Source organism: Eufriesea mexicana, unplaced genomic scaffold (assembly GCF_001483705.2).
Source record: "Eufriesea mexicana isolate 0111107269 unplaced genomic scaffold, ASM148370v2 scaffold620, whole genome shotgun sequence".
Classification (NCBI taxonomy): domain Eukaryota; kingdom Metazoa; phylum Arthropoda; class Insecta; order Hymenoptera; family Apidae; genus Eufriesea; species Eufriesea mexicana.
The window spans coordinates 87,585-107,071 of record NW_016908778.1 but is presented as its reverse complement, the minus strand read 5'-3'; the positions used below and the strand labels follow the sequence as shown (position 1 = coordinate 107,071).

At 28.0% G+C, this 19,487-nt stretch overlaps 1 protein-coding gene across 1 annotated transcript in view; it reads left to right on the top strand.

Moving 5' to 3' along the window:
- LOC108546188 (uncharacterized) overlaps positions 1–19,487 on the top strand; it is a 37,984-nt gene that overhangs the window by 16,619 nt on the left and 1,878 nt on the right. The window contains exons 6-7 of the mRNA XM_017898138.1: positions 3,265–3,460; positions 14,601–14,717. Coding sequence (XP_017753627.1) covers positions 3,265–3,460; positions 14,601–14,717 — 313 coding nt within the window. The remainder of the gene's footprint in view (positions 1–3,264; positions 3,461–14,600; positions 14,718–19,487) is intronic.

Genomic DNA, 19,487 nt, shown 5'->3' with positions numbered 1-19,487 from the left:
TTCTTTCCTTTTCCTTTCTTTTCTTTTTCTTTCTTTTCTTCTCTTTTCTTTTTTTTCGTCTCTTTCCTTTTCTTTTTTTTTCTTTTCCTTTTTTCTCTTTTCTTTTCATTTCTTTTCTTTTCTTCTCTTTTCTTTTCCTTTCTTTCCTTTTTCTTTCTTTTCTTTCTTTTCTTCTCTTTTTTTCTCTTTTCTTTTATTTTCTTCCGTTTAATTTACTTTTCTATATAGTTAGCTGCATAAGTAAAATTTATCAAGTAATGATACTTAATATTGTGTAAGACAGTTGTATCATTAAAATAAATATTAATCAGTAGCGAGTACATTTATTATATAGTTACAAATAGGTATTATATATGTTACTAGAATAAGTCTAAAACGATAATAAACGATCTGTCGGAATGTATTTTTCTTTTTTGAGGTATCCTCTGTACGTATCTGGAACACGGGACGTCCGATTCGAGATTCCTCAGGATACCGAAAGAAAAGCTATATTTCGGTACAAGGTAACTTTACCGGCCTATGTCACCTGTACACAATGCGTGATGCAATGGAATTATTATACCGGTTTGTATTACTTTTTCACATCTTGTTTACTTTATTTAAACAAATTTAATTATAATTATTTTTACCATAAATTTACAAACGCAAATATTTATGGGTTTGGTAGCAAAACAGGATTTATGACTGTTCTTTGAATTTCGAGGAAAATCGTTTAATACTGAACTTGCTATGAAGTAAACGGTTGTTCCTAAACTTTCTACTAAAAATTCTGCATTCGATGCTATCATTTTCAACGTTTTCATTTTCACTTTTCTTATAGTATACATAAAGTCAATTTTTCGATATCTCTTCTTATTCCATTTCTTCATTTACTACGGACGGTTTAGCGTTGAAAATTGTTGCCTTTTCAAAAAATTCTTAAATGAATCAAAAAAGTGAATTCTTTAAAAATGTTAAAAACAATAAATGCAATGTATAAAATGTTTCATTTTATCTGCCTTTTCTCACATTTAAAATGTATGCATTGCTTCGTTGAAGAAGAGAATTTTATAAAATTGTAGATTAAAATAGTTATCATACGAATGACAATATTTTTATAAGAGAACGTTCGTTATAAAATTGTATAAAAGGCTATAACATATATTAAATGAAAAAAAGTTTTGTGCAGGAAATTATACGATTGAAATTTACTTAATTATCTTTCTCATACTTCTCGATTTTAGAAAAGGACTGTAATAAAAGAAATTTTATTTTAAAAATTTTAGCGACATTAGAAAATCATCAATAGAAAACATCAATCGTGAATTATTACTTATTGTCTTTCTTTTAATGTCTATTAAACTAAATTTTGATCTCAATAATCGAGAGATGAAAGAAATCATTCTTTTATTAATCAATGTAATATAAAGTATAATGCAAGGATGCGTGCAGATCAGCTTTAAGTTAGTGTTTTAAAATCAGCAGTATTGAAAGACAGTCAGGATTTCAAAATTGGTATTAAAAGACAGTAAGGATTTTAAAATCAGTATTGAAAGTCAGTCAGAGTTTTAAAAACGGTATTGAAAATCAGTCAGGGTCTTAAAGTCTGTATTGAAAGTCAGTTAGAGTTTTAAAGTCAGAATTGAAAGTCAGTCTGAGTTTTAAAATCGGTATTGAAAGTCAGTCAGGGTTTTAAAGTCAGAATTGAAAGTCAGTCAGTCTAAATTTTGATCTCAATAATCGAGAGATGAAAGAAATCATTCTTTTATTAATCAATGTAATATAAAGTATAATGCAAGGATGCGTGCAGATCAGCTTTAAGTTAGTGTTTTAAAATCAGCAGTATTGAAAGACAGTCAGGATTTCAAAATTGGTATTAAAAGACAGTAAGGATTTTAAAATCAGTATTGAAAGTCAGTCAGAGTTTTAAAAACGGTATTGAAAATCAGTCAGGGTCTTAAAGTCTGTATTGAAAGTCAGTTAGAGTTTTACAGTCAGAATTGAAAGTCAATCAGGATTTTAAAATCAGTATTAAAAGACAGTCAGGATTTTAAAATCAGTATTGAAAGTTAGTCAGGATTTTAAAATCAGTATTGAAAGTCAGTCAGGATTTTAAAATCAGTATTGAAAGTCAGTCAGGATTTTGAAATCGGTATTAAAAGACAGTCAGGATCTTAAAATCGGTATTGAAAGTCAGTCGGAGCTTTAAAATCGGTATTGAACGTCAGTCAAAGCTTTAAAATCGGTATTGAAAGTCAATCAGGGTTTTAAAGTTCGTATTAAAAGTCATTTATGGTTTCAAAGTCAGAATTGAAAGTCAGACTAAGTTTTAAAATCGGTATTGAAAGTCATTTATGGTTTTAAAGTCAGAATTGAAAGTCAGACTAAGTTTTAAAATCGGTATTGAAAGACAATCAGGCTTTTAAAATCAGTATTGAAAGACAGTCAGGATTTTAAAATCGGTATTGAAAGTCAGTCAGGATTTTAAAATCAGTATCGAAAGTCAGTCAGGATTTTGAAATCGGTATTAAAAGACAGTCAGGATTTTAAAATCAGTATTGGAAGTCAGTCGGAGCTTTAAAATCGGTATTGAAAGTCAGTCAGAGCTTTAAAATCGGTATTGAACGTCAGTCAAAGCTTTAAAATCGGTATTGAAAGTCAGTCAGGGTTTTAAAGTTCGTATTAAAAGTCATTTATGGTTTTAAAGTCAGAATTGAAAGTCAGACTAAGTTTTAAAATCGGTATTGAAAGTCATTTATGGTTTTAAAGTCAGAATTGAAAGTCAGACTAAGTTTTAAAATCGGTATTGAAAGTCATTTATGGTTTTAAAGTCAGAATTGAAAGTCAGACTAAGTTTTAAAATCGGTATTGAAAGTCATTTATGGTTTTAAAGTCAGAATTGAAAGTCAGACTAAGTTTTAAAATCGGTATTAAAAGACAATCAGGATTTTAAAATCGGTATCGAAAGTCAGTCAGGATTTTAAAATCGGTATTGAAAGTCAGTCAGAGCATAAAAATCGGTATTGGAAGTCAGTCAGGGTTTTAAAGTCAGTATTGAAAGTCAGTCAGGGTTTTAAAGTCAGTATTGAAAGTCATTTAGAAGTCAACAGTCAGGTGTAAATCAGTTTTAAGTCTCAGAAGTCGGTTGTAAGAGAGTTATTAGATCGTTGCATAGTTACTATTTACTACTAATTACTATTTGTAACATGTTGCTACAATTATCAATGCGATATATTTTTACATTTCTATATTTCTTCGTTATATTAAGAGTAATATTATTAATAGGTAACATGTGGGGCACTTGCGAAAATGGAACCGAGGCGAACGGATGTGGGAGACCAGAGACGTTTCGAAATTGCGCCGACGTGAGCATTGTCACTAGTACCGCTGGTGTGCCACCTCTCTTCGTACAACAGGATAATCCCTTCTTGCTCTATTACAAAGACTATCGTTCTCCAAATATCTTTCCACTCGTTGTCAGGTGAGTACTTCTCTCGACTGTTATTTACATACCTATACTGTAATGCCGTGTACCATGCGGACTTCAGGAGTTTGTACTTGGAAAGAACGAGGATCCGATTGGTCGTAGCGTAAAAGTTCCACCCACGTTGATATAATCGAAAAGATAAACCTATTTTCGTAAAAAGATGTAACCACGAATTTTCGTTGTTCGTTGAAAATGAGACATTCGTATTTACATTCACGAATTATATCGCATAATGCAACGAAGAGAGTGAACAGGATACAGGTAAATAGGGCGATGAAGGACTGGTATACAGTACACGACAAAATGAGGACACTCTGTGATTTTCAATGTTTCTCGAGTAACTTTACAACGATATATCTCTTTAAAGAAGAGAAAAATCAAATAAATAAAGAAATAAATAAAAAAAAATAAATTGAGAAAAAATAATTAAAAAAAAGGAAAAGAAAAATTGTTCGACTTTTTGAATTAATTAATAAAATTTTTGAATTTTGAAACTAATTGAATTTGATTTTATAGGAGAAAATTAGTAGTATTCGAAGCAGCAGTTAAAGATATTGGACAGAATTATAATATTTGGAATATTTTTGTAGAAATAATAAAAATCAAAATTTTTTAAACATTTAATTCATAAAGACAATTAATCGACAATTTTTTCCCATTTAATTTTCATGTATAATTACGTATAAAAGAAGGCAGCTAGCGAAACAGTACAAGGGGGTGAATTTTGCTTTTTTCATCTTCTTTTCGAAATTTTCAAAGCTTATAGGATTTCTATATTAAAAAATTTTTACAGGTAATATAGTAAAAGTTTTCCTTCTCCTAACTACTAATTTTATTATCAGAGCTCATGTTTATAGAAGGATTGATATATATTGGCGAGTACTTTTGATCTCTATATTGGAAGAAAAGCATATAAGGTGTTAAAGCATACACGGAAAAATGAATTTTTATGTCAGGTTCTTCAACTCATTTGCATCATAAGCGCATATTTGCGCGGAATTTTCCTGGCCATCATCACCGAAGCGCAGATATGCGTGCTAGTCTTTTGGCATAAGAACAGAACCTCTGTGCATAGTCACAATACGCATGCACGCTGATTTGCACCAGAGACCGTGTTTATAGCATAAGTCTCATTTTAATACCTTTATTTTTGATAATTCTATAGACTTTATTATTTCGTATCACGACTGCAGATTATTCTTAAAGATAGAGTATTTCGCGTCTTCACAAAAATGAGCAGAAGAAATAATTGAATAAAATAAACCAAAGATAAAAACATCAGCAACACAAGATATTACACCACGTCCATCAAGATTTATTGGCCAACATTTTTTAATACTCATTGAAACAACTTCATCACGGAAAGCTCGTAAAGGTTGTGTAGTTTGTTTATCACAAAAGAAGAAAAAAGATTCATTTTATCAGTGTGATAATTGCTGTGTGGCTATATGTATTGACCATTTCAAATACTATTAACTTTAATTTCTCAAATTATTTTCGATGTATAATTAAATAGAATTATAAATTCTTTGTGTACGCCATTTCTCTTTTCTTTTCGTTTTTTTATCATTTGGAAATATTTCTATCTTTATACAAATTAAAAAAATTTTGGTGATATGAGCTAATTTTCCACCTTTTGGGTGATGCAAATGGGTTAACCGAAAATTCGTCGAAAACGCGTTAGGGGAACGAAAACGTAAGAAAGAGAAAGAATAAACAGGATATTTCGTCCATAGCATAAATCGAAAGTATCTTGCGTGTCTCTTAAGGTAGAAGAAAATATCGGAGAAAAATATGGATTTGTTTGAAGGGACGAATATTAAGATAGGCAAAAGATATTTACCAAGATCATATTTTTCGAAATTTCAGAGTCATCGAAGCTTTTTATACAGAACAACGTATCTTTATCGTCACCATATGACGCAAAAGTACCACAACTTTAACATTAAACCTTCTTGTCACCTTGAGCACGAAAAATTCGTAAAAGTTGAATAATCAATGTATAATTGATTATGAAAGTTCGAGTAGGACAGAATGACAAAGGAAAAACATTTATATTATTAGGCCATTTTTGATCTATGACACCATGCATGATCCATAACATGCTAATTTCTCGCCTAACGAGTTATGCAATTTTGTGGAAAACGTTTCCGGATCTGAAAGAAATCGAACTAATAATATAATAAATAAATAACATACAAAAATAATATAATAATTGAATAATAATATAATAAATAAATAACATACAAAAATAATATAATAATTGAATAATAATATAATAAATAAATAACATACAAAAATAATATAATAATTGAATAATAATATAATAAATAAATAACATACAAAAATAATATAATAATTGAATAATAATATAATAAATAAATAACATACAAAAATAATATAATAATTGAATAATAATATAATAAATAAATAACATACAAAAATAATATAATAATTGAATAATAATATAATAAATAAATAACATACAAAAATAATATAATAATTGAATAATAATATAATAAATAAATAACATACAAAAATAATATAATAATTGAATAATAATATAATAAATAAATAACATACAAAAATAATATAATAATTGAATAATAATATAATAAATAAATAACATACAAAAATAATATAATAATTGAATAATAATATAATAAATAAATAACATACAAAAATAATATAATAATTGAATAATAATATAATAAATAAATAATATAAAAAATGAACAATCGATTTTTATCGTTTATAACTATCGGCATCAAAAGTTAGTCTATACAATCGGCAGAATCTAAACAAAAGAGTTGATTCAGAAGTACAATATATTTATGGGTGGAATAGACAATAATATCTAAGATCTTTTTAACAACTAACACACAAAGTATATTAAATTAAACTATTTAAATAATTAACAGTTTGAAATAATAAAATCGGTGTACTCTTTTCAAAAGTTTCTTCTCTCACAAACTCACTCTTAATAACTATAACTCAATAATATCTCAATAACTACAACTTAATAACTCAATAATATAATATAAACTCGATAACTTTAACTCAATTACTCAATAACTTAATAACTCAATAACTATAACTTATTAACTCAATAATATAATACAAACTCAATAACTATAACTTAATAACTCAATAATATAATATAAATTCAATAACTATAACTTAATAACTCAATAACTATAACTTAATAACTCAATAACTATAACTTAATAACTCAATAACTATAACTTAATAACTCAATAACTATAACTTAATAACTCAATAATATAATATAAACTCAATAACTATAACTTAATAACTCAATAACTATAACTTAATAACTCAATAACTGTAACTTAATAACTATAACTTAATTAATGATAACAATAACTATAACTTAATAGCTCAACAATATAATATAAACTCAATACCTTAAACTCGATAACTCAATAACTTAATAACTCAATAATATAATATAAACTCAATAACTATAACTTGCTAACTCACTCTTAATATTACATTTGCGTATTCACTCTTTGATATTTCTCAGACAACTGTTTCATTCTGGTACATTCTTCTAAACATTCCTTTAAACATTATTCACACTAGACGGTACTCGATCACGTTATATTTATATCACACATTGCACAATTATAGGACAAATGAATTTCACTCGTTCAACCTCACTCACAAACTGTCCAGCGCACGAGACACGATAGCCTGACAAGTATTAAATTAAAATCTTTGCAACGCTGAATCGATCGTACTGTAAATATTCACTGTCCTGCTCGATTCGTCGGATCTTACACGGATCTAAATGTCTTTTCTTTGGCGTGTGATAAAATCGAAAGTTTACAACCACGTCTCTGCAACACTGGAAAACATGGGAGAACGGGTTAGGACTGTATGTGTTGGTATCGGTGAACGAGTTACAGAGAGGGACAAGAGTAATTTCATTACTCCTATACGACGATCTGTCGAGAGTAATGGGTATCATTTTGGACACTTCAACGGACATAATCTTGAATGTCGTCGAAATCAATTTTTCTGCATTAATCATTCGGTTATGGCGTCTCACTGTTTGCATCGGTTGCTCAACTTTTATGAACATCTCGTGCTCAAGGACACGCGAAGGTTATGGTATTCGCTGCATTTCTTTTGAACTTCAGCGACGTACAGTCGTGATGAAAATGTATTTTTCCATTTAAATTTTTATTAATTTATTAATATTTTTCCATTAAAATTTTAATGAAATCTTGACAAATATGGCCGTGAGAAAAATTTGTTTTTGATTATATTTATGTCCTTCCAAGTCAATCTATATTTTCCTCTGACATTTTTCTCTGTGTAGAAAACAAGTAGGTACTTCGGATATTCGAGTTAAATGGGACACCTTGTATATAAGGATTAAATAGTCGATAATTCTGTTCTTCTTTCTATTATGTTTTGCTGTCATTCTTAGAGATCAAGTGTGGATATTATATTTAAATAAATATATTAAATATTTATTGAACAATATTATAGCATAGGGTGAATAATTAATATTTATTATGAATTATATATATTTAGAGGTGTTAGTTGTGGATATTATATTTAAATTAATATATTAAATATTTATTGAACAATATTATAGCATAGGTTTAATTATTAATATTTATTAAAAATTATATATATTGAAAGATGTTAGTTGTGGATATTATATTTAAATGAATATATTAAATATTTATTGAACAATATTATAGCATAGGGTTAATTATTAATATTTATTAAGAATTATATATATTGAAAGATGTTAGTTGTGGATATTATATTTAAATGAATATATTAAATATTTATTGAACAATATTATAGCACAGGGTAGAAATTGTCCATGAAATATATCTAATTGTGTTTATTCTTTTTCACGATACTTAATAAATAATACACGTGTAATCTCAATGAATTCTGAATTACAACTGATGTATCCAACTACTCTCTCATTTGTTCTCTCTTCTATCATACATTACATAAATATACACACTCTATATCACACTTCGTTCATACACGTATACTCGATCCACTCATTCTTTCTTACATACGTCATTTATTTTGACATGAATATATACAGTGGCTCGCGAAAATATTCGAACACTATCCAAATTTCAAGAGAGTATTCTAACCTAAAAATTCCGATTTTAATGAATGTTTGTGTGCATGTAAAGCATAACGAGTTACACATGGTCCAATTCTTTTTATTTCAAAAATGTTATTACCATATTTTACTACGAAGTACATGATTCTTATATATATGTACATACATATCTATTTTAATTGTCAAACCAGGCAGTAAATTAATTTATCTTTTCGTGTATAAAATAAAGCGACAATACGTCTGTCACATTTACATTCTTGCTTGATATATACAGTGACTCATAAAAACATTCGAACACTACAAATTTCAAGAGAGTATTCTAACCTAAAAATTCTGATTTTAATGGAAGTACACGTATACGTAAAGCATAAAGAGTTACACACGGTTCGATTCTTTTTATTTGCAGATATTGCTTCACGTGGATGAAATCGTTACTCAAAATTACAGTCCGATCCCTGTTTCTTTAAATAAAACTGTATAACGATGCGAGATAAAGATAAACTTTTCGAATAGAAAATGTTTAACTCTTGGTACTCTGTCACTCTATAGTAAAAATTTCTCTGTGTGAGATCTCGTTTAAGAACCAAAAAAAAATTGTTAAAACTATAGTTGTTGATTTTACGCCCTTAAAGTCATTTTCTGCCAATGAAAAAATTACTGTACACGTAACTCGTTATACTTTACCTGCACGCAAACTTTCATTAAAATCAGAATTTTTAGGTTAGAAAATTCCTTTGAAATATAGCGTACGAATACTTTCGTAGGCTACTGTATATATTTCGTATATTTTTATCAAGAAAAATGAAAAATCAAAATAAATATGCTTATTACAATCAGAACTTTTGAGTTAGAGAATTCTTTTGAAATATAGCGTGCGAATACTTTCGTGGGCTACTATATATTAAAATCTATGTCAACTATTATCACACAACGACGTTAAAAGTGTATCATGAAAATTTTATTTTCAGGTTCTCAATAGCTAATATATTATGTAAAACCTGTGAGTAAAATGGACAATAATATACGAGACCCTTTTAACGAGCAACTCACAAAATATATTTAAGTTAAAATATTTAAATAATAAACTATTTGAAATGATAAATTGGTGCACTTTTTCCAGAAGTTTCTTCTCTCACTCACTCATTATTAATCACTATTAAATTTACGTGTTCTCTCCTTGACATGTCTCAGACAACTGTTTCATTCTGGCATATTCTTCTCAAGATTTTTTAAACATCATTCACACATTATATTTATACCACACATTGCACAATTATATGACAAATGAGTTTCACTCATTCAACCTCACTCACACTCTCATACATAAAACCAACACTGTCAGAACCCAGTAAGCCAAGTTACTTCAATACGTTTTTCATTTTATACCTATGATTAATTACCTTTAATTCCATGTGTTATATACGTCAATATTTTCTGTTGTTTCTTTTTATCTCGGTATTGATGTATCTCGTTCTCTTTCGTCATTCCATCTTATATGATCTGACATAAATCTATTATATTTTTTGCCAATAGCAAAAATTTTTATGATTGAGTCGAAAAAGATAGTTATCTTTTGTAGCAGTGATCAATCAAATTTGCATCTTTTGTCCAGTTATTTTCTAATAGAAAATTTAAAAAAAAGACAGAAAAGAGACGTGAATTTGCGTGCATTTATTAATTTCGCATGACTAATTCATAAATGGCCTAAAACGTGTTTCTTTCATTTCGAGCTACCTGATATAAATTTATTACATTTTTATTCAATAGCAAAAATTTGCGTGTTTTATTATTATGATTGCGTCGAAAAAGATAGTTATATTTTGTGTCAGTGATCAATCAGATTTGCATTCTTTCGTCCAGTTATTTTTTAATAGAAAATTTCAAAAAAAGAAAAGAAGAGGGAAAAGAAAAATTAATTTGTGCGTATTCGTTAATTTCCTGTGAATCATTGATAAATGGCCTAAAACGTGTTTATTTCATTTCGAGCTATCTGATATAAATCTATTATAATTTTGGCAATAGCAAAAATTTGTGTTTCATTATTATGATCGCGTCGAAAAAGATAGTTATCTTTTGTAACAGTGATCAATCAGATTTGCATACTTTTGTCCAGTTATTTTTTAATAGAAAATTTCAAAAAAAGGAAAGAAGAGGGAAAAGAAAAATTTGTGTGTATTCGTTAATTTTCTGTGAATCATTGATAAATGACCAAAGAGGTGTTTATTTAATTTCGATTTGAAATTTATTTAATTTTTGTAATGGAATCCACGTAAAACTTCGCGTTATTACAGTGATATTAGATCTAGTCATAGAAGTACAAATCTCTGAAAAAACAATTTTTTAAATGAAAATTAAATTTTATCGTAGAATTGAAAATGTTTTCTAGAATGTTTAGTCGAGTGTTATTAAATAGTATTATAGAACATTTAAAGTAGTCGAGTAGTGGAATATCCAGATAGCGAAGGTCTTACGATATATAAGTTTCTACTAAAGCCAATAGACGATAAGTTATTTCAAATTGTCAATTATAATTAACTTATCCTATATAGCAACGAATTTACAGTTATGGCACTGCTATTTAGGCCAAATGATTTTCTGCATGTTGATGGATTATACAGTTATTACGAAGAAAAATTATTACATAGGTGTAGAATAATAAGAAGTGTACATTGCACATTGTCAATGGACAATTGATTAGTTGGAAAAATACAATAATTCGGTATGTAGACTGTAATTCATTTTTTAAATTAATTAAATTTAATTAAATATAATTAATAATTCGACTTTTTGCTAGTTCGATACATTTATATTTACAATATACAGTCTGATTTTATATCCTATGAAAATATCAGATACGATATGCGATAATTGGGTTTTCTCTAATCACGATATGTCCAAGACATCATTGCTATAATTTTTTTCTATTAATTGCGAATAATAAATTTGTGCTTTAATAAATAGTTCTATCGAACGAAGAGCTTAGAAAGTATTTATCGAACACAGCTTTTCTATTGAAAATTTTGTTATAAAATTTATACTTATATTTAATATGTTAACAATTAGTTACAAAATTATTTCTTTCACGAAATTATAAAAAATTGCTTAAGGAAAATAAGGAAATAGCGTTACAGAGTAGATTCTTGGCCATAAACCAGCTTAAATAGAACAACAAATCTAATTTACGCTATACAGATTTAAATGAGTGCGAATTATGATATGTAACCTAGATCCAATTTCCATAAAATCTTGATAAAATTCTTGGAATACTCTTAACTTTCCAACGAATCCTTTCAGATAAAACACGCGTCTAAACTCTTGTTTCCTCGACTTCATCGAGATTCATTAATCTATTGTCACAATCGATGTTTCACTGTATTTGTAATAGCTATTTGTAGAGTCTCTTTCGAATTATTCATATGGGTATGGTGTATCGTAGGAATTTTCATGGTGGGGTACAGGGTACAATTTTTGCCGTAGTAATTTATCAATTATTTATAATTTATATTGTAATAATTTATAAAATTCTACCGTTGTGCTATAATTTTAACTGTAATTTTATATATCGGCATAAAGAGACATGAGAATTATAATATACTAGTAGTACATCATATATGTATATACATACGTACACATTTAAAAGAAATAGGGTTAAGAAACTTATGGGTAATAAGAAAGGTATTATTTTTTGCATTCCAAAATTTCATAAGACGAGTTTCGAGCATTTCATTTAACATGCTCTTGCGAATTTTAGTATAATTACTTCAGTATATTTACCTTATATATTTATTATGTTTATAGAGCGATTTAACGATTTCTATTTACTTCTTTCTTTTCAATGAATCAAATTAATCCATTTGATTTGATATAATACTAAATTACGAAATATTATTAGAACTTGTTTAAGATGACTATAATATTCTCAATTAGTGATTTATATGTCTTATTTATTGCTCAAAAAATATCATCAGCCTTATAGTAGAAAATTTTTCAACTCGTACCCTTCTTTAGCCAGAAAATCGTCGAGCGCAAAGGGTTAATATATTTTATATTCTGTTCCTGAATTGCGAATAATTAATTACTAAATGAATTTAACGATAATAGGATATAATCTAACATCAAAAATCAAAATGTGGAACATCATAATATTTGCACATATTTACACGAAATATCGCGATTAAATATATTTAAAATTAAGTATTCAGAATTAAAAGTACGTTTAAAATTGAGACAATATTCTGACAAATTTAAATAATATTTTAAAATGAAAATTCTAACATTTTAGTAGAATAGCTATTATCCCTTTGCGCTACAATTTAATTATGAAAAATTGCGTATTGAAACGAGATTGTTGAATTTTTATTAGTCCTATATACTTACCTCATTCACAAAGAAATTGTAAAAGCTTTTATGATTTCTGCAAATTTTGCTCGTGTTGAAAGCTGTTAAATCATTTGCATCGTTAGCGTACATATATCTGCAATTTTCCTGGTTGTTAGCACCAGTGTGTATATACACACGTGTAATTACGTTACGAGTGAATAATATTAACTGCAAACAGATTAAATCTTAATTCCTTCTTTCTTTTATTACAGAGCACGAATTCTTATCACGAAGCAATTGACACATGACGTATATACGATTATGACTTTATTTCTTCCTGTTTATTCTTCACAAATCACTGTGATATCAAAATTGTAATACCTTTTGAAATATGTATAAATTAATATTTATAATTTAATAATAACGAAATATTAATAACGAAATTAATTAATATTAGTCGAAATATTAATAACGAAACGAATTAATAATGAAATACTTTCATTAAATTAATATTTATAATTTCTATAAATACGTATTAACCAGTTGGCTGAAGAATTAGAATGTCGCTTAACTCAAAATAATTCTTCAACGATGCGTAGTGCAAAATTTAATCAGTTAGCTGTGGCGCTCCCTTTTGAGAGCACGCACCCATATGTGTCGCGAAAATCGAGCGACGACGAGTATACTCGTCGATCACAGAGTAAGTGTCGCTGTTAAAATATTGGATCAAAAAGATGAGTTTATTTTATAAAATTGACAATTTTATTACTAATATTTACTTATTTGGTTAACATCTATTCTCTTATTGGTTAGTTTTTATGGATATCTATGAATTTTAGTGACCGTCAAAAAATAGCTGGGTAATTTCGGGCCAGCAGCCATCAATGGGCTCAGCGCCTGGTCAGCGTCACGCATTTGTCCCGTGGCGGACCATCCCTGAAGGAACCCTATCGTAAATCAGCTTTCTGACTTTTGCTTTTGCCCCTTTTACGCTACATCTAAGAAACGTTATCATCGCGCATAAATAAATTCGTTATGCGAACTGATAAGCTGTTTCAGCCGGAGCATACGGGGACGCGTGAGTTCATCTCAAATTATTCATATTTTTTATTTGTTTGTTTTATTCCGGCCTGGCCTCAAAATATTCTAAACATCTTGAAATTTGAGAATATGTTTATTTTTCACAAAAATTACAATTTAAATAGCCAATGGTCACTACTTTTTACGCATGACGAGTATACTCGTCATGACACAAAATCCTGCCACTTCTCCATGACGAGTATACTCGCCAATCACAGCTAACTGGTTAAGTATTTATAACAAAAATTCTACGATAACAGCATACTTTCCATTATTTTTTACGATGCAAACGGGTCAAGTATAATTTTAGTTTTACGAAGAGTGTACCTTGTTTTTCTGCGATTGGTACAAAAAACCCACAACGAACATGACCTCTTCCACTATAAAAGCTGTAAACACTTGCATAATTGTACTATACATAATTTAATTTTGTTGACGTTCACCTCGTCGCTTTATTGTAATTGTGACTCAAGTTTCCTGCGGTTACCTCGCTGTTTAAAATGCAGCGAACGGTAACTCGAATAGCCTAATGTTTTCGATTCTGTAAACTAGGTAACATTACCCGTTGTATGCGCGAAGAATCTCAATCCGTGTTTTCGATTTCAGATCTCAGGTGTGCCTGTCTACTCCTCTGTATCGGCGTATACCAGGAATGAACAATTGGTGTCAGACCAACTGCCTTCGTTATCCGCCAAATTGTCCAGCAACTATCTGTCAATGCCCGTAAGTTCTTACAAATAGTTACAACATTTGAGGGTCAAATAGGAAGAGTATGCTAAATCTATTTTTGGCTATTTCTTGGACTCTTGTATCGCTTGGTAATTAAAAATGAGAGACGTAATAACTCTTATACGATAGAGTTGAGAAGAGGAACAATTTGTCAGGTCCAAAGACATGTCTTCTAACCCCTCGAGTTATCATTTCATTTCGAGGCGTTATACTGAAAGCAATATTTAATACTAGAACTATTAAAAAGATGAAAATGACGTCTTTCAAACTCTTACTTTTGAAATTTTTGAATTTTTGGATTACACTAAAAGCGATATTTAATACTAGAACTATCAAAGAAATCAAAATGATGTTTCTCAGACTTACTTTTGAAATTTTTGAAAATATCCGGGTCCTTTTGACAAACTGAACATTCATTTTTATTTAGGCAGGGATTATACTAAAAGCAATATTTAATACTAGAACTATAAAAGAAATCAAAATGACGTCTTTCAGACTCTTACTTTTGAAATTTTTGAAAATATACAAATTCTATTGACAAACTGAACATTGATTTTTAATCAGATATGGACACAATTGTGTATAATAATTTTTTTATTTTCATGGTATCATTGGTACACACGGTCACACATATTATACACCCGGCAACATGGTATTATTTTCATTTAATTAATATTATTTTAATTAATATCACTTTAGGTATTATTTTCATTTAATTAATATTATTTTAATTAATATCACTTTAGGTATTATTTTCATTTAATTAATATTATTTTAATTAATATCACTTTAGGTATTATTTTCATTTAATTAATATTATTTTAATTAATATCACTTTAGGTACTATGCGTGTTATATTTAGGTACGTATTACAGATTGATAATTTTAGCCTCAATTTTCTTAAATAATAGCAAGAAAGTAAATCAGATAATGTCATTTAAGGGACAATGTATTCGTTTTAAGAGATTAAATATACCATATAATTATAATACGGCATAATACAACAGAATTTTTGAAAGTGAATTACACGAATAATTTTATTTTGTACGGTATTGTTTAATAGTTTCGAATATTATATGACGACTCCGACTCGTCGCAACTAAATTTGTCACAAATTCGTTAAATTAGGGCAAGGAGTTAGTATTAAATGATATAATATCTTTTAAATATTCAAACACTAGAAACGCGGATTAATTTCGAAACTGTATAAAAAGATAATTTTGGTGATATAAGATTAGTTGATATATCGGATTCCTAAATTTTTATCTCTTAAAAAATAAAAAGTAAGAGTCAAGTATCATGTTTCTGGCATATGATCTTAATAAATTCTTGACAAAGCAAGAGATTAGAAGAACAGGTAGATAGAACGATATCTAATTTTCGCTAATAAGAAATTTATCAAAAATGAAATATTAAATGAAATTATTTGTCGATGTAGCAAACGATACTAACAAATTCGTAAGCATGTGAAAAATAAATTCAAAAGCTAAAAAAATAATCAATCTAGTCGAATAGTTTACATTTTTGGAATTATTATTGGAAAGATAATTTAGAGTTTAAATTATTAAAATAATTATTATAATTTAAGATTAATTAAGAAGAAAAAATTATTATAATTTAAGACTGACTTTTATCGTCTACGATAATTCAATTAATAATTAAAGTTTCATTTATACGAATTACGTATAATTTTAATATGTATATTATTATATGTTTATTACATATATTTATTATTTTAATATATATATTACATTTAATATATATTATATATTTATTATATGGACTGTTTATTTTGAAAGTGGTGCAAGTCCATTTTCTGTAGTTTCGAGAAAATTAGAAGTTAGCATATTTGTCAATTAAAAAATATAAGTTAATTATGTCAGGTCTGGTAATGTTTCTACTAATTTATCAATATCTAATTTGATTATATAAATTTCTTTAAGGCGAATTTAACTAAAATAATGTATATTTACGGGCTGCAAATGGACTTACATCACTTCCATAATTAGTCAGTTGTAAAAATCATTTAATTTCAATTTTGAAAAATTAAAGATCACTTAAAATATATTTCATCTAAATCCAATTTTGTTTATAAATAAGAACGAGGAATAAAATAGAAGTAGTATTTTTTATTTTGAATATTAATTATATTTATATATCGTTAAACTTAACATAAGATATTAGTATTATTCATTTATGCTTTTCATGTGGCAGTGTTTTGAAATACTCACGATGCACAGGAGGTATATAAGGTAATAATTGCTCCATATCCTTATATTTTTTATATGTAACAATCCTGGTATCGTGATACAAAGGCGACAGGTCGATTTTTCAAATTTTGGCGGTCTTCCCAGACATATGGATGATAAATTTAAAGTTTTAAATTCTATATTCTTCATTGACGTTTTATATAAAATAGTACACAGTGCACTTTTGCAAAACCTCAACCAACATATTTCCAATCAGTTTATCTTTTCACCATTAGTGTTTCTTCTTATCTGTTTTTTAATTGCGTTTTGTAGATTTTTGTCGAAACAAAATTCTCTCGACACGTGAAATAAAACAAATGTAGCCGTCAATGGCTACGCAATTTCTTTCATCAGCCAATTTTAATTTGAACAAAGTATTAGCATTTTTTAAGATATTAAATACTAACTAGTTATAAATAAAAAGCTTACATTAAATTAAGCATAAATTATGGTTAAACGTAAATTAAGTCCATTTTTTAAAAATGGACTTACACCACTTTCAAAATAAACGGTCCATATATGTTTATTATTTTAATACGTATATGCTAAAAATGTAGCATTACAAGGAGCATACACAGCAGTTGTAATTGCAAATATTGGTCTCCAAGAAAGTTGCCATATACGATTATAAAATTTTATACTTCCTTATATTTTATACCTCGTTATATTTTTTAGTTTACATTTTAACCTTCGTTATGCTTTATATCCTATTAAATTTTATAGTTCATCGTATTTTACATGCCAATATATATTATGTTCGTTATATTTTATATTCCGTTATATGTCGTATTTTACTACATTCTATATTTTATTACATTTTATATTTTAATACATTTATTATTTTATTGCACTGGTATAAGTGCACCCGAGTCTCGATTTACACGCTCCTTTTCGTGTAAGATTCTTTTTCTTCCTTTTTTTGACTTTTTTTTGAAACGGTAAATGGTCCCTTCACTTGCGTGAAATTTTCTTATATACGGTATCAATTTACGCGATCTCATTTTACACGGTCAGAAAATACATCTTTTTATAACCTCAATGCGCCAGGAAGATACAAATTTCTTATTTATCTGCACTAATTACATTATTCTGGCCCCGTTTAGCTTGTAACAAGCATATTTATTTCGATTTTTCATTTTTCTTGATAAAAATATACGAAATATATACAGTAGCCTACGAAAGTATTCGCACGCTATATTTCAAAGGAATTTTCTAACCTAAAAATTCTGATTTTAATGAAAGTTTGCGTGCAGGTAAAGTATAACGAGTTACGTGTGCAGTAATTTTTTCATTGGCAGAAAATGACTTTAAGGGCGTAAAATCAACAACTATAGTTTTAACAATTTTTTTTTGGTTCTTAAACGAGATCTCACACAGAGAAATTTTTACTATAGAGTGACAGAGTACCAAGAGTTAAACATTTTCTATTCGAAAAGTTTATCTTTATCTCGCATCGTTATACAGTTTTATTTAAAGAAACAGGGATCGGACTGTAATTTTGAGTAACGATTTCATCCACGTGAAGCAATATCTGCAAATAAAAAGAATCGAACCGTGTGTAACTCTTTATGCTTTACGTATACGTGTATTTTTAATTAAAATCAGAATTTTTAGGTTAGAATACTGTCTTGAAATTTGGATAGTGTTCGAATATTTTTGTGAGCCACTGTATATATCAAGCAAGAATGTAAATGTGACAGACGTATTGTCGCTTTATTTTATACGCGAAAAGATAAATTAATTTACTGCCTGGTCTGACAACTAAAATAGATATGTATGTAAATATATATAAAAATCATGTACTTCGTAGTAAAATATGGTAATAGTATTTTTGAAATGAAAAGTATTGAACCATGTGTAACTCGTTATGCTTTATATGCATACAAACATTCATTAAAATCAGAATTTTTAGGTTAGAATACTCTCTTGAAATTTGTATAGTGTTCGAATATTTTTGTGAGCGACTGTATATCTTTTTAATTTATACCAGTTTTTCTCTCAGTTATTTTGGTTTTCACTGACAGATTGTACCCACGCGGTTTTAATAACCAATGTAAATCGAGGGTCGCGTGCATTTTAATAGCCATACATATATAGACTGAAGTACCTAACGTGAACCACCTCAATTATCTTCATGCTTGATCGATTAAAATCTTTTCGATCAAGTGATACGGTAAGGACCTTGGAGATGATATTTAATTTGATGGGCAGGAAAGTTACAGCGTTATACATATAATGACTGAAGGTGACTTTGAAAGCTCATATAAGAAACGAGAAAGAATATCAAATGTCATCACTCCGAAGAATCTTTGAAATCGTGTAATGAAGAAATTATAGTTGATTAAACAATGATAAAAATAATCAAGGTGGTTCGTCTGATATTACCTGATAATGAAAATTAAATACTTTTGAGAAGAGCATACTTAGATGTTATTAATTTTCGTATTGATAAATGCTTGAAGGATTCGTAAAGATTGACTATCTTCTTCTCTTAATAAATATTTTTTAAATATTA